This window comes from Octopus bimaculoides, chromosome 3 (genome assembly GCF_001194135.2).
Source record: "Octopus bimaculoides isolate UCB-OBI-ISO-001 chromosome 3, ASM119413v2, whole genome shotgun sequence".
In the NCBI taxonomy this organism is placed as follows: domain Eukaryota; kingdom Metazoa; phylum Mollusca; class Cephalopoda; order Octopoda; family Octopodidae; genus Octopus; species Octopus bimaculoides.
In genome coordinates this window covers 87484952-87501112 of record NC_068983.1, presented here as the reverse complement: position 1 = coordinate 87501112, position 16161 = coordinate 87484952, and the positions used below count along the sequence as shown (strand labels likewise).

At 35.5% G+C, this 16161-nt stretch overlaps 2 protein-coding genes across 3 annotated transcripts in view; one reads left to right on the top strand and one right to left on the bottom strand.

Annotated features, from left to right (window-relative positions):
• Positions 1 to 8685, top strand: part of LOC106880962 (sphingomyelin phosphodiesterase) — a 76991-nt gene extending 68306 nt beyond the window's left edge. The window contains exons 13-15 of one of the 2 annotated variants that reach the window (XM_052966269.1): positions 2013 to 2107; positions 4795 to 4914; positions 5675 to 8685. In XM_052966269.1, the coding sequence (XP_052822229.1) occupies positions 2013 to 2107; positions 4795 to 4914; positions 5675 to 5789 (330 nt within the window). In that variant the 3' untranslated portion in view covers positions 5790 to 8685. The remainder of the gene's footprint in view (positions 1 to 2012; positions 2108 to 4794; positions 4915 to 5674) is intronic. The other variant, XM_052966270.1, reaches the window with a different exon arrangement.
• Positions 8686 to 9675: 990 nt separating this feature from the next.
• LOC106873339 (monocarboxylate transporter 1) overlaps positions 9676 to 16161 on the bottom strand; it is a 55906-nt gene continuing 49420 nt past the window's right edge. Inside the window, exon 6 of the mRNA XM_052966271.1 lies at positions 9676 to 10336. Coding sequence (XP_052822231.1) covers positions 10206 to 10336 — 131 coding nt within the window. The 3' untranslated portion in view covers positions 9676 to 10205. The remainder of the gene's footprint in view (positions 10337 to 16161) is intronic.

The window sequence follows — 16161 nt, the reverse complement described above, 5'->3', positions numbered from 1 at the left end:
ATATATATATATATATATATATATATATATATATAATGTATATATATTTGTCAGTTCAAATCTGACAACCAGTGAGCAGTATGAAATGTGTGTATTAATGACTATATTTACATTTGTTAAAGTATAATTGTAAAATTAGAACCTTAAGTGGACAGCAATGTCACCATGACATTGTTGTGTTGTCAAGGACTATATTATCTGATGTATAATCCTCTCATTATTTAAGACGGTAAGATGCAATTTAAGGTTGATACCCCATGTAACAGCTGTCTTGTTAGCTTGGTGAGTTATGTGAGTTACAGGGGAGGACTGAGAGTATCAAGGGCCCTCAGGCATAACTGTTTACCAGGCCCCTTAGCATTGATTTAGTAGAGTTAAAATGTAGAGTGAGGGCGCCTCAGTGTTCCAGGCCCTCGGGCAGTGCCCAATTGACCAACAGCTCAGTCCACCCCTGTGTGGTGATCATGAGAGATTTTTAAAGATTGTCAGGTTTTATGAAGTTTGTCAAAGTTTTCTTTGTGAGCTATCTGGAATTTACATGAGCATATTATTGTAAACCATTTTCATTTGCCTACAAGTAGCATGTTTCTAAAAAATGAAGAAAAAAAACCTAGTTTATCCCCTTTCTAATTTTAAGGATTGCATACTTTGGTGTTGGTCTAAAACTGATCTTCAACTTTTTACAATCCAATGCATTAACCCTTTAACATTCAGATTGGCTCTGTCAAATGTAATACTTTTTTTATTCATATTGTTTTGAATTAATCATGCATTATCTCATTGCTTTGAGATTTCAGTGATGTAATTGTCTATTTTTAGAATGACATTGTAGGGTAGGTGTAAGAGGCTGGATATTGCTAATTTGAACATAAAATGCGTAGAATATTAATTAAAATGCTAAAGGGTTAAAAGTGTTAGAAAATTTTGACAGGTTTAGTATATACATAAAAAATAAGAATATTGAAATTGTTAAAATACAGATGCACACACATATTACAACTTACTACAAAAGAATGCACATGCACCAGTGTGGTGCATTAAAACCAGTTTTCTAAATATCCTGGCATTTTCCAACTTGGCCCCAAACATTTGTAGTCTGTACATGGAAATACGTGTATCATGGTAATAGTAGTTGAAAACACCTGGTGTAAAGCATCTTTATGTTAAATATATTGTCTGATACACAATGTTATTGACATTATCATTTTCTAAATGGATAATAAAGTTTAAAGAATCACAAATAGCCTAAGTTAGTAAGGTATCATTTTACCACTCAATGGCTTAATCATTTGTATTCAAAGCGAAGATGCTTTTATATCATTGGTTAAACTCATGATTGCTAATGGATGTTGTGGGTAGCTACAGCTAACTACTATATAGCTGTAAAAACAGTGTGTGATGAATGTTTCATTGATTTGCAATGTTGAATTTATGTTCTCCAGTTGGCCTAAATATTCATATTGTGGCCCTAATTAAGTAATGCTGTAACCACCTTGACAAAGTGGATATGAAATGAATAATAAAGACCCCCGTCGGTCATGAATGACCATAGGTTCGCACCTAGAAAGTTACCCTCCAAAGCACAAGCCCAGGCAAGGTTGTTTATAGAAGACCAGCAGTCATCCATGCATACCAGCCTCCCCTCTCCATGTCACCGATATTATCTAAGAGAAAGGCAAAGGTCGATACAGCTTGGCACTGGTGATGTCACAACTCATTTCACAGCTGAGTGAACTGGAGCAACATGGAATAAAGTGTATTGCTCAAGAACATAATACACAGCCCAGTCCAGGAATCAAACTCACTACCCCATGATTATGAGCCCAACCTTCTAACCACTGAACCATATGCCTTCATGAAATGAATAACTGGACATTATCTTTATTTTTTTAGTTGTTCATTTCCTTGTTCCTTCCTTTTTATATTCTTAGTTTTGATTATTTAAGGTACCCAATTTATAATATATTGTCAACACCACCATCAACATATTGTAATATTGTAATGTGTTTCAGGAAACCTACAATTTACCAAATTTAAATCCTGACAGCTGGAATAACTTGATTAAGATCATGGGAAAAAATGCAACAATACTGCAACTTTTTAACAAGTAAGCATATATCTAGCTTTATCAATTTTCCTCCTCATCATTATTTTATATCTGCTTTTCATATGAGCATGGATTGGACAGGTTTGAGTCAGTTCTTATTCAAAGTTACTGCCCTCTTGAGCATGGTTGAGGACATTTCACTTGTTGCTTTTATTTCATCAATGATGAAATATTTGCAATGGATGAACTTTTAAACATTGATGGGATTCATAGGACTACCAACATATCCAACAACAAGATGAATTTTACTATAATTACATACCGAAGTCTTATATATATTCAGAAAAACATACCAATTTTTATTAAAAAAATATATACCACTTAAAAATTTCAACAAAGGATAAAAAAATGAACTTTCCAAATTATAGGAGGATTAATTTTACAATTTCTTTAAAGGACAGTATACACTTTAATATTTTTAATATTTTTTAATATTCTAATTAATATTACATATACCATTCATTCTTAACACATAGATTATAAATCCATTCATCTCCGAAGAGCGAAATTATTGATAGTATGCTGATCTTTTGATCACATTGTGATTACAGTAATATCCGTGAAACGATCGTCAGATGTTTAATTTTTTTTAATTTTAGACTTTATAATATTCATGCTCAATTACGCATAAATTTTTATATGCATTTATATTCACATGTATCTTTATCTACATTCATATTTTTATATATATTTATATTTCGTATATCTTAAATTCTAAATTTATTATATTACCATGTCATATTGGATATATATCTTTCAAAATTTAAATATTAAATATTGATTTCCTGCGAATATTATTGATAATTTTATGAATTTATTAATAATATAAACACACACACACACACACACACACACACACACACACACACACACACACACACACACACACACACACACACACACACACACACACACATACACACACACACATATATATATACTCATCCATGCACCATGGGATGCTATAAGTAACCATCAGTTACCATCTCACAAATTCCTCTTACAAGACATTAGTCAGCTTAAAGCTATGGTAAAACAGGAGTAATCCAAAAGCCCAGCCTTGTGTCATACTGGTTCCACCTGATAATTATGCTAAGAGTATTCATGTCTGTGGAATGGTCAGCCACTTTGCAAGCTTATTCAATAGTAAGTTGTCCAGTGGATCACACATAATCAAAATTTTCTATGAGGAATCACCAAATTTAGATAATAATTGCATTTAAGGTTATGGTGATAAGCTGTTGGTTACATGGTCATAAGTTCAGATTTTATATCTAACTGCTTGGTCCAGTTTAGATAGGAAGAACATCTATATATAAAAAAAACTATTGTTCCTACAATTAAGCCATCTTACTCATACAAACTTGGGAAAATCAATTGAAATGATATTATGTATATTAAGGTGCAGGCATGACTGGGTGGCTAAGAAGCTTGCTTTGCATCTATATGATTTCAGATTCAAATTCCACTGCTGCAGCAAGTGTCTTCTGCTACTGCCCCAGGCTGACCAATGCCTTGTGGGTAAATTTGTGTAGAAGCCTGCCATTTGTGTGAGTGTGTGTGTGTTTGTGTTTATGCTCCCCACCACATTGTTTGACAATTAGTGCTGGTTTATTTATATCACTGTAACTTAGTGACACAGTAGATTGATAGAATAAGTACCTGGCTGGAAAAAATAAGTACTTGGGTTGGTTTGTTCAACTGAACTTTTCAAGGTGGTGTCCTAGCATGGCTGCAGTCCAATGACTGAAACAACTATAACTTCTTATAATAATAGCTGAAGTATTTGTTTAATGAGAACTGTAACCTAAAAATATCTGCCTTGTACCTTTCTGATCATGGGACACACTTATACAGATTTACAAGACAAGGTGACTATGATTTTTATTTTCACTCACCTAAATGCTTCATACAACGGACTGGCATACTGAATTGCATGCCAGTCTGTTGTAAGGTTGAGCTCCAGCTGCTGACTGTTACTCACATTCTGCTGTGTAGACTAAAGCAACATAAAATGAACACCTTGTTCAAGGATGCCATGTGCTACTTGATCCAAGAATCGAACCCGTTACCTAATTATTGTGAGTCCAACATCCCAACCACTAGGCCATATGCCTCATGAAATGTAGATTCAGTGGCACGTGTCATGTATTCAGTATGATGGTATGTCTATGTTTAACTCTTTAGCGTTCAGATTACTCTGTCAAGTGAAATGCTTATTTATTCACAGTGTTTTGAATTAATCATGCATCATCTCATAGCTGTGAGATTTCAATGATGTGATTGCTTATTTTTAGAATGACATTGTAGAGTAGGTGCAAGAGGCCAATTTTAAAATAAAACAGGGAGAATATTTGAGCTAGCTATGGTTGATTTAAATGCTAAAGGGTCAACATATCTGGATTTTTCCACTTGAAGAATGGACACTAGAAAGAAATGCATGACCTTATCTGTTAACCTACCTATGATTCTGCTGCATCTCTTATGCATCTATAGCTTATGCTTTGTGCAGCAAATGGCATTACTTCCCACTCCTTTCCTACATATTGAGCAGGGACATACACCTGACAGAAAGAGAGTCTTATCTGCTTTCTTGCTAACAACTTTAGTCTTTGTTAGGTTAACTTTAAGGCCCTTTGATTCCAGGTTTTGTTTCCAAACCTGGAACTTCGCCAATTCTGTTTCAGATTCTGCAATAAGAGCAAGGTCATCAGCTATAGCAGTTTCCATGAGTATCCAATTTTGAATTCCTCTGTTATGACCTGGAGAACTATGATGAATAAGAGTGGACTAAGAACTGATCCATGGTAAACTCCAACTTGTACACTAAATTCATCACTGTATTCATGGCCAACTCTCACGTTACATGGCATGTACAACTCTAACAAGCTACTCCTCTACTCCTAGCTTCTTTAGAGACCACCAGATAAGAGAGTGTGAAACCAAATATTTCCTTTACATCAGTACAACTGTTTCTGTCCTCTTTCTCTATACCTCTCACTTGCCAGGTAACCATGTACCTCCTCTATAGCAAGACACCTGTTTCTGCCACTATTTCTTTATCACTCTCTAACTTTTCAATATTTGACACTGGATCACCTCCTTCAATGCCCCCTGTTATAGCAAGACACCTGTTTCTGCCTCTCTGTCACACTCTAACCTTTTACCATCTAACACACGATCCCCTCCTCCAATGCCGCCTGCCCCTCTCAAAATTCCTTGTCATGTGAGTTACTTGGTGATCTTGCCGGTGCTGGTATCATATAAAAAGCATCCACTCCACACTGTAAAGTGGTTGACATTTGTAAGGGCATTCAACTGTAAAAATCAGCTCCTGTCAACCATCCTACCTATACATGCACAGAAGGTAGAAGTTAAACGATGATGATGATGATTATTAAATTAGCTAGTTAAAATTCATGAGCTGTAGTTTAATGTACTTTAATGATTAAACTATGTTCACCCTTAAATAATGTTCAGTACCAAATGATCTTTTCTGTACAAAGATTTTTATACATGATCCTGTTTTTGAAATGTTCTGATTTTAATTTGATTTTTGTTTTCCAGGTACAAGTTCAAGTCTGTAAATAATGGAGAATGTTCTGGCAGCTGTCGCCATGATTTGTTGTGTGAATTACGTTCAGGACGTTCACATGATCCTTCTCTTTGTAAGAACTTGTAAATTACCAGTTTCAATTACCAAAGAACTTTTAGGAATTTTATGTTCAAAATCTTTTAAAATCTTCCCTCCTTTTCCAGTTATTTTTCTATATGATGGAACCACATATTTTAAAAGAAATTTAGAATGAACATATTTAAAACAATCTGTAGTTTCTTTAGGGAAACATCAAAAATTTTCATATCACATAACTGAAGAATTTATCCAAATATCATCAGTGATCAGTTGCTTCATCCTTTGACTTTTAACAAGCTTTGTTTTGTTAATTGCTTGAATTATTTAGTTAAAATTTTGGTTACATAAAAGATTCAAAAACTATTAAACAATTACATCTTTAGCAATTCTTATTTCTTTCTTCTATATTTATCTTTGTTTCTGTGTTCTCTTAAACAATCAATGATTCAATGGACTTTACTATTACTATTGTGATTCTTTGTTCTGCAGAAGTATAGCTTCTGTAAATTGTTTAGACCATTGGGAATCCTTGATTTATTTGACTATTATTTATCTAGATTTGTAATACTATTGTGATAAATTGTTCTACAGTCTTATAAATTATTTAATCCTTCCATCTACAGCTAAATCAAATTGTTGTCTTCATAAAATATTAAATAGCATCATGATCTTTTAACTTTGCAATCCATTATTTTATGATGCTTTGAAGCTCTTTAGGTAGCCAAGAGCCAGAAGCTCTTTAGGTAGCCAAGAGCCAAAAGCTATTCTTAGCCCTTAGCCTTGTTAGAATGATTTAAATGTAATCACAGTAATACATTTAGCAGTAGTATGGCTTCTAGACAATTAAAAGTATATGACTTAACTAATTACATAACGTAAAGTGTTAGACAATCTAATCAGGGATCCTCTACTGATCTTTTGATTTGCTAGAAATTGTAGCTTAATCTTTCTCAAATCACCCCCTATGATCTTAAAATGTATAAAAAAAAACACATTGGATAATGTAGTTCTAGATAGAGTTTCTCCAGAAAAAAGGTGAGACAGTCATAGTTGGGATTCCTCTAATTGTAGATCTGCTTGGTCAAGGATGACCTAGAGCTAGACAATAAACAAAGCAACAACTCAAAGAGCAAGAGGATACAATCCATCAATCCTTCAGACTTGCATGAGGCAACTTATTCCTGAAATTACTCTCTTACATAAATATATATAGTATCAATTATTTAGAATACTTCAATACACTGTTCTTCACAAATTTGATCCATAAAAAAAAGTTGTGTAATTAATAATCGTAATTAACTAATTACTTTAGAAAGAAAATAGTTTGCTCTGTAAAGAGGTCTGTTCTAATATTTCAGGCAGAATTACTCTTGAAGATAAAAGAACCCTACCCCTGGTTAAACCATCATGAGCCAAATTTGTTTATTTCTCACATATTTTAGTTCTAGCCCATAGATCACAATGTTCTTTGAAACAGAGGAATGTTTACATTAGTAAAATTGGAAAATTGGTAGTGTTCTGAGTTGGCTTCTGCTGTTTTCCCAGAATTCAATAATGTTATTACCAACAAATTTTCATAAATTGTATTACTTGGATGAATTATGAAACACCGCTTTACTGAATTGGATCCATGAAATGTGTGATATAAAATATATTTTAAAAATGTACAGCAAAATTATTTATGAATATATTCTCCCACCCTCCACCTGTGCTTAATGATTAATTGCAAATAATTTGATTTAGTGTAAATTACATCCTAGAATAATAATTATTAGAATCATCACCACACTGCTACATCATCTACTCTTACTAATTTGTTTGTCTTGTAACAAAGATACTTTGTTTAATGAAACCAAGATGTAAATATAAATGATTCTTTCTTAGCATTTTATTGAGAACCAGCAAGACCATAATCAGTAGGGTCAACTCCTCTAAAATAGCCATAACCAACACCAGCTTCAGCTTAGCTAGAACTTTACCCATTTAAATAAGGTATCCTTTGAAAAAGATACAAAAATAAAATCAGACAAGACAAAAACAATAAGTTTTTTTTTTTTTTTTGCTTTTTTAAGATTCTTCTGAATAAAATTTATATTTCTTTCTTTGCATATAATTTGTCAAAACTGTAGTGAGGATTTTTTTTTATTAGCTTTTTAGTTATATCTTTTTATTTGTGTACTTTTAAAAATTGTTTTTTAATGTTCTAAAGGTAGTGAACTAGCAGAATCGTTAGCATGCCAGGCAAAATGCTTAGTAGCATTTCGTCTGACTTCTGAGTTCACAGGTCGCCTTTGCCTTTCATCCTTTCAGGGTTGATAAAATAAGTACTACTTGATTATCTGCTTCCCTGAAACTGCTGACTTTGTGCCAAAAATAGAAATCAATATTCTAAAGGCAGTGGTGGTGTCAGAGGAGTAGTGCACAAGGCTAAATACATTATGATATTTAGTTACAAGTTCTAATCCTACAAAAGCTAAACTTACCTTCCATCCTTCCAGAAATTGATAAAATAAGCAGTAGCTGTATACTGGGTGGGGATTCAGTAGATTATGCAATCTCCTCTATCAAAGAAAAAAAACCTACTTTGTGTCAACATAATAAATTAATATATTTTTTCTTTTTGTATTATATCAGTTATTTTATTATTATTAAATACCAAAAATACTTTTGTTGCTAATTTTCATGTTATGTCTTGATAATTTAGTACCAGTCATATTCTGAGACATGTAGTAAGTAGTAGGTTTCAAGATTAATATTTATTATAAATTTTTGGGCTAGAATTTAAATATATGAAACAATTTTAACAAACTCTAATGACACAATATCAGAAAAAAAAAACTATTTTTATTATGTATTATAGTTTTAATATTTTGTCTCAAAAAAAAAAAAGATTTATATTGCAGAACCAAACTGAATATTTCAATAAAAACAAATTTTGTTTAAACTTCTTTTCTGATTATTTCCATTTTTCATCATGCATATTTTTATATGATAATCATCATCTTCCACTTTCCAAGGTGCCATAGGGAGGACTGTTCAACAGACCAGAAGACCATTTCTGACTCAATGGTTAGATACCTTCCATAACACCAACTACTTTACAGAGTATACAGGATGTATTTTTTCATGGCACCAGCACTGTAGAGGTTGTTTTGCCATCAGCATGACTAAAGAGCCTTCCTCTCAAACCTTGCATTGTCATTATTCAAATCAATTACTAATCACACAGTGTACAAGATACTTTTTGTGACACCAACACTGAGGGGATCATCTTGTAACATGCAAGGCAAAAATCAGCTTCCATGATAGATGAAACAGATTTGTTGCGAGATGATGGTGGTGGAGAGAATAACAGAGGGAACAGTGTCGGGTGAGTTATGGTTATAGAGGAGAGGGGAAGAGTAATGTGAGAGATTAGTATGAAGGGGAGAGGGAATAAAGTGGTAATGGTATGGGTTAAATAGGTGGACCCAGTGATAGGACAGATTGATCAATCTGCCATACCAGCAAAGGTTAGACTGTTTATCAGGATTTAAGACAGTTCTCATTGGAGTTACACAGGTTTATTCTTGAGAAAACGTGGTAGGGTAGAGACTAACAAGGTTAGGAGAGAAAGGGTCTTTGTATCTTTTCACAATGTTTTTAGCTTCATTTACCTAAGGTCTTGGGTTAAAAATAAAAACATTATATGACATCAGGTGGTAAGAATTGTAAAAGAGAAGTTAGCTTCAACATGTCTATTTTTTATGAACAACTTCATTGGTGTAAGCTCCCATGTGCCAACCGCAAGCCATGTGAGAGTGACAAAGAAGCATATGTGCAACTCAAAAACAGATCCATGGGGGATTTTGTTTCAAAGAACTGGTTTATGGTTAAAAGTGAAAAATTCTTCATGCATATGACCATATCTCAACAAGTCAACAAACAAACAAAATGCAATAATGGAAATTATTTTATTATTTAAAAACAAAATAAACAAAATAAATATAAAAATATAATATAAGATAAAAAAAAAATACTGTGTAAAAATAGAAATTGTAAAAATGTCAGTGGATCTCCATTATTTTCAGAGCTGAAAGTTCCAATTGTTCAATCAATGGAACAGCCTACTCATAGAATTAGCATGCGAATATTCCGCATGTATGTATACTCTTAATGCAATTTTCAGGCAAAATCAGTATGAAACTGTATGATAAAGTTGGCTCTTTGAATTACAGGAAAAGTCTATTACACAGGCTTTCAAACAGTTTTGGTCTACTCGATTTCACCTCATAAAACTTGAGTTAACCCAAAGCTATGGTAAAAGATACTTGCCCAAGATTTTATACTTTGGAATCATATACAGGATCTCAAATTTGCAAAATGAAGTTCTAAATAATTTGGCCATGCTTGAATTTTTAAAAAATATACAAAAACACATCTAAAACAGTTTCAAGTTAATTTTGTTATCTTTGAGATACTGGTTTACTTAATTCTGTTATCTTTGAGATACTGATTTACTAAAATTATTAGTAACAAAGAATTAAAAAATATACAAACACCTCCAAATATGTAGAAAGCCAAGTTATAGGTCGCAGTAAAATTTGTTAGAACACCTGAAACATGTAATGAAGATTCAAATGTATTCTTCAATAAAATGAAAAATTTATAATTACATAATAAAATGATATTGAAAACCATATTTTCCAGTATATAAGTTGGACATAATTTACAGCTAAAATAGGCAGGTGGACTTAGACACCAAGACAACTTTGGAGAAACATAAAAACTATGTGAAACACTGCAAGATTTGGAAAGATAGTGATGGTGTTTGAATGTTTACGCTCCATACTACGTTGACTTGTATGCCATAAAATACAGTACTAATACAAGTTGCTAAAATGTATGACAGAAAGAGACTTGCATTTGGTGTGAAGAGCTCAATAGTTATTTCTAATTAAAGTCATTTCAGTTTAGTGTTACCTCAAATGCTCCTGGGAAAGACATGAGTATCATATTGTGCTATTATCTGTATCCTTGCTAATATGGCTAAAAGAAGGTGAATAGAGGTGGAAGTCTACCTCTGGTGATATAAATTCTAGTTACACTACTGTATGTCAAAATTCAGTAATATAAACTCAATTTCGTGCATATTCTATTAAATTTTATATTCAAATTGATAGCATTTTATATTTTTATTCTGTTTTTACTTATTTTGCTCAATTTTGTTCTTTACTCAGTTTATTAAATTATCCTATTCAGCTAAAATTTAAAACCTTCATTCACATTTTTTGAATTTTTTTTCCTGAATTCTAAAAATTTTAGTATCCTAACTATTTTGTATTCTCTCTCTCTCTCGTTAGCTCCCACCCCCACCATACAACTTCTTACAATCCAGAGAATGTATAAAGCTAAGAAACAGCTGAGAGATTATCAGTCATTATCCTATCACCAACATTACATGATGTCCCTAAGGCATTTATCTCTCAACAGTTGAATTCACCAAATACTAAATTGTAGTTATTTAGTCCCAGCTAAATAACATATAAACATATGTTCAGAGTTCTTGGGTGTTAGACTTAAACTGTTTAATACCATCATCTGGTCTTTGGGTGCCTTTAGTTCATTCTGTTGTACACATTCAGACCTGGTCTCTCTCCACTTTGAGGATAACTTCATCCCTTCTTCCCACCAGTCTTGAAGATTCTGAGAAAACAAAAGGCCAGGAGTGTTGTCCTTCCCTGGGAATAAAAAAAGCCCCGGGAAAGAATGGAAGGTTCTGTCACTAATATGCTGTGCTTGAGAAGACCCATCAAGCCAAGTGAAATCATACATGTAGCCAAGTGAAATCGTACATGTGGCCAATACTGGTGTCACATAACTGGTACATAGAAAGCACCTTTTGAGCGTTGGGCCTCATTGAGGCAATGTGGCAGACGCCAGTGTCACATAACTGGCACCCGTGCAGGTGGAATATAAAAGCATGCATTACACTCTTGGAGTAGTCAAACCATCCAACCCATGCCAGCATGGACAACGTACGTTAAATGATGATGATATCTGTGGATGGTAAACAGTGGTAGCACTATTAAATTGCACTAAATGACTTGCTGTCTTTTCATGCAATGCTGAGAAAATTTACTTGGTATACACCAGCATGTAGAGTGGTTGTTGGTAGGAGGGGTATCTAGCAGTAAAAATCAATAACAAAGATAAAAAAAGATGTACACAGCAACAAAGTTGACCAATTTTCTATCACTATGGATGCCAGATGATGAAGAATTACAAGTGGTGAGAAGTTGTGAGACTCATCTGCCCCATAATAGCATGGAAGAATGATTATATAAGACTATGAGCAAAAGTGAGCTAAAGCATAAAAACTTCATGCACATACACAGCAGAGTCCAAGCTCGGTCTGTGCAAGCCGCTTCACTCTCCATGCATTAAGTTTGTTACTATAGTAACAGTCAAGATACTTATTGATCAGACCATGTATCATCATCATTTACCATCATGCTGGCATGTATGTATGTGAATATGTGTGTGTATATATATATATATATGTATGTATATATATGTATGTACATATCATCATCGTTTAACGTCCGCTTTCCATGCTAGAATGGGTTGGACGATTTAACTGAGGACTGGCAAGCCGGAAGGCTGCACCGGGCTCCAATCTGATCTGGCAGAGTTACTACAGCTGGATGCCCTTCCTAATGCCAACCACTCCGAGAGTGTAGTGGGTGCTTTTACATGCCACCAGCAAGAGGGCCAGTCACACAGTACTGGTAACGGCCATGCTCAAAGAGGTGTTTTTTACTTGCCACCTGCATGGGAGCCAGACCAGCGGCGCTGGCAACGACCTCGCTCAAATGATTTTCTAATGTGCCACCAGCACAAGTGCTAGAAGGCAACGCTGGTAAAAATTACGCTCAAATGGTGCTATTTACAGGCCACTAGCACAGAAGCCAGACAGCTGCTCTGGCAATGAACAAGCTCGGACAGTGCTGTTAGTGCTCCACTGGCGCAGGTGCCAGTCATTGAATATGGTTCAATTTCGATTTCGATTTCACTGCCCCAACAGGTTTTCGCAAGCAGAGTTTAGTGTCCAATGAAGGAGAAGTTGGCAAGAGTGCCAGTCGTCGGATTCGGTTTGATTTCAATTTCAGATTTCAAATTCACTTGCCTCAACAGATCTTCGCAAGCAGAGTTTAGTGTCCAATGAAGTAAAGATACGAATAAGTGAGATGGCTACACTTCTGGCAGAGGTCACAGCTTAAGCTCTTACTTGGCTTGCCGGGTCTTCTCACGTACTGCATATTTCCAAAGGTCCCGGTCACTAGTCATTGCCTCGGTGAGGCCTAAAGTTCGAAGATCGTGCTTCACCACCTCATCCCAGGTCTTCCTGGGTCTACCTCTTCCGCAGGTTCCCTCAACTGCTAGGGTGTGGCACTTTTTCACACAGCTATCCTCATCTATTCTTGCCACATGGCCATACCAGCGCAGTCGTCTCTCTTGCACACCACAACTGATGCTTCTAGGGGTCTAACTTTTCTCTCAAGGTACTTACACTCTGTCGAGTATGCACACTGACATTACACATCCAACGGAGAATACTGGCTTCGTTTCTTGCGAGCTTACGCATGTCCTCAACAGTCATGGCCCATGTTTCACTGTCATGTAGCATGGCTGTTCATACACATGCGTCATACAGTCTGCCTTTTACTCTGAGTAAGAGGCCCTTTGTCACCAGCAGAGGTAAGAGCTCTCTGAACTTTGCCCAGGCTATTCTTATTCTAGCAGTTACACTTTCAGCACACCCCCACCCCCCGCTACAAATTTGGTCACCTAGGTAGCGGAAGCTATCAACTACTTTAGTTTTTCTCCCTGGAATGTGGCAAAGGTTGTTTTCTGCACATTTTCAGTGTTTATTGCTCCTGAGCATCTGCCACATACAAAAACTATCTTGCTAGTTAGCCTTCCTTTGATATTGCTGCACCTCTTATGTGTCCATAGCTTACACTGGGTACATCGTATGGAGTTTCTACCTACGCCTTTTCTGCAGATCGAGCAGGGCCATCTACCTGAAGGGGTTTGTGTCTTGTCTACCTTCCTACTTATTAGGATTTGGTTTTAGCTAAGACCCTTCAATTCTAGTCCTTGCTTCCATACCTGAAACTTCTCTTCTAGTTCTGATAGTGACTCAGCAATTAGGGCAAGGTCATCAGCATAGAGGAGCTCCCAGGGGCATCCCGTCTTGAATTCCTGTGTTATTGCTTGGAGGACTAGGATAAATAGGAGGGGGCTGAGGACTGAGCCTTGGTGGACCCCTACCTCTACCCAGAATTCTTCACTGTACTCGTTGCCAACCCTCACCTTACTGGCAGCGTCCCTATACATGGCTTTCACAGCTCTCACTAACCACTCATCTATCCCCAGTTTCCTCATTGACCACCAGATAAGGGATTGGGGGACCCTGTCAAAGGCTTTCTCCATGTCAACGAATGCCAGGTTTATCCTTGGCTAGGTATTTCTCCTGAAGCTGTCTTACCAGAAATATAGCATCAGTGGTGCTTTTCCCTGGCACGAACCCAAACTGCATTTCATCTAAACTGACTCTCTCCTTAATTTTCTGGGCTATGACCCTCTCGGGGACCTTCATTACCTGGTCCAACAACTTGATACCTCTGTAATTGTTTGTGTCTAAAGCATCACCTTTACCTTTGTAGCAGTTGACTATGGTGCTGCTACATCAGTCATTGGGTATGGCTCCTTCGTGTATCACCTAATTAACTATACAGGTGACTAGGCTATAGCCGACACTGCCAAATATTTTGAGCATCTCTGCAGTGATTCCTGATGGGCCGGGGGCTTTCCCTGTCTTCATACTCTTGATCGCTTTATCTACCAAGGTACTGTCTATTAATATAGATGGTCCCTCTGTTGGGTCGACATTCAGTAGACTCTCTTTGGCCCATTCATTCTCTTTATTAAGCAGCCTTTCATAGTGGCATCTCCAAACCTCTTTCTTTGCAGCCTCGTTTGGTGCAAGTGTGCCATCATACATGCAGACACATTTCTCTCCGACATCACTATTCTCTCTCCTACACTGTCTTGCAACACGAAATACCTCAAGTGTTTGGTCCTCACGGTGCAGAACATTGGCAAATTTTTTCTCATCTGCTTCCCCTCTGGCTAAATAAACCTGTCGCCTAGCTTCCCTTCTGGCAGTCTGATACAATTCCCTACTACCAACGTTCTTCCATTCCTTCCAAGCCTGTTTCTTTTATCTGATAGCCCTGTCAACAACACTGTTATATATATATATATTGATATATATTTTTTTGATAATGTTTGACTCCTCGTAACCATTGTGCAATCTTACTATTGGATTGGTACCGCATTATAAATGATTTATTTAGCATTGTAAGAATTTTGTATAGACCCCTATGTCATTTTAAAACCTGTTATATGCATAGTTTTTTTCTTTTTCCTTGTTTTACTTTATTCTATTCTATTTGTATTTATTTTAAAACACTTTGTATACAAATTTTACCGTTTTTATGGACGGTTCGACATATGGAATTCTATTATGCATGTATTTTCGCCCGATTTTAACTTTTATACACCCAACAATTTCTTAAAAAGTTGTCTGCATATATATGCTGAGATCTAAAAGGTTTTTTTATGTAGATGTCTGTATTGTAACAATGCTTACGTATTCATATGTGTGCGTCAATGCTTACGTATAGAGCCTAGGTTTACACTTGTGCATATACAGTTATGATTTCGTGTGTGTGCGTTTTTGTGTATGCATGGGTAAGAGTATATGCTTATATTTATTTACACATACATGCATTTATTCGCGTGTGTGCATCTATGTTATATATGGGAATGTGCGCTCAGGTTCACGCTCACACATACTTGAATGTGTGCATACGCATGTATATGGTTATTTTTGTGAGTATTTACATACATATCCCCATATATATCTATATACATGATGTTAATATACATTTTTGTATACACATATATACGCAGTCTAATTTTTGTGTAGGTTTACTATATACGTTAAACTACCTTCTTGCCCATTTTCTTTCTCTGCTTCTTTCTTCCCTTCCCCCCTTTCTCTCTTTTCTTCCTTTCTGTCTTTCTTTCTTTCTCTCTTTCTTTCTTCCTTTCCTTCCTCACAATAGCCACACTTTCTCTCTTTCTATATTAGTAACGTTCTTATCGATATGTTACCCTTCCCTCTCTACTTCATAGGTTAAGATACAATTTTTGTTACCAGCGCGTAAGTTTTTTCGTGCGCGAGCTTAACTGCGTGTGTATGTGTGTGTATAATTTTTTAATCATGTATATATTTGTGTCTTGCAAATATATACCCATATACGTAGATTATCTGTACGTATGCATCTGTGTATTTTGATGTGTATAT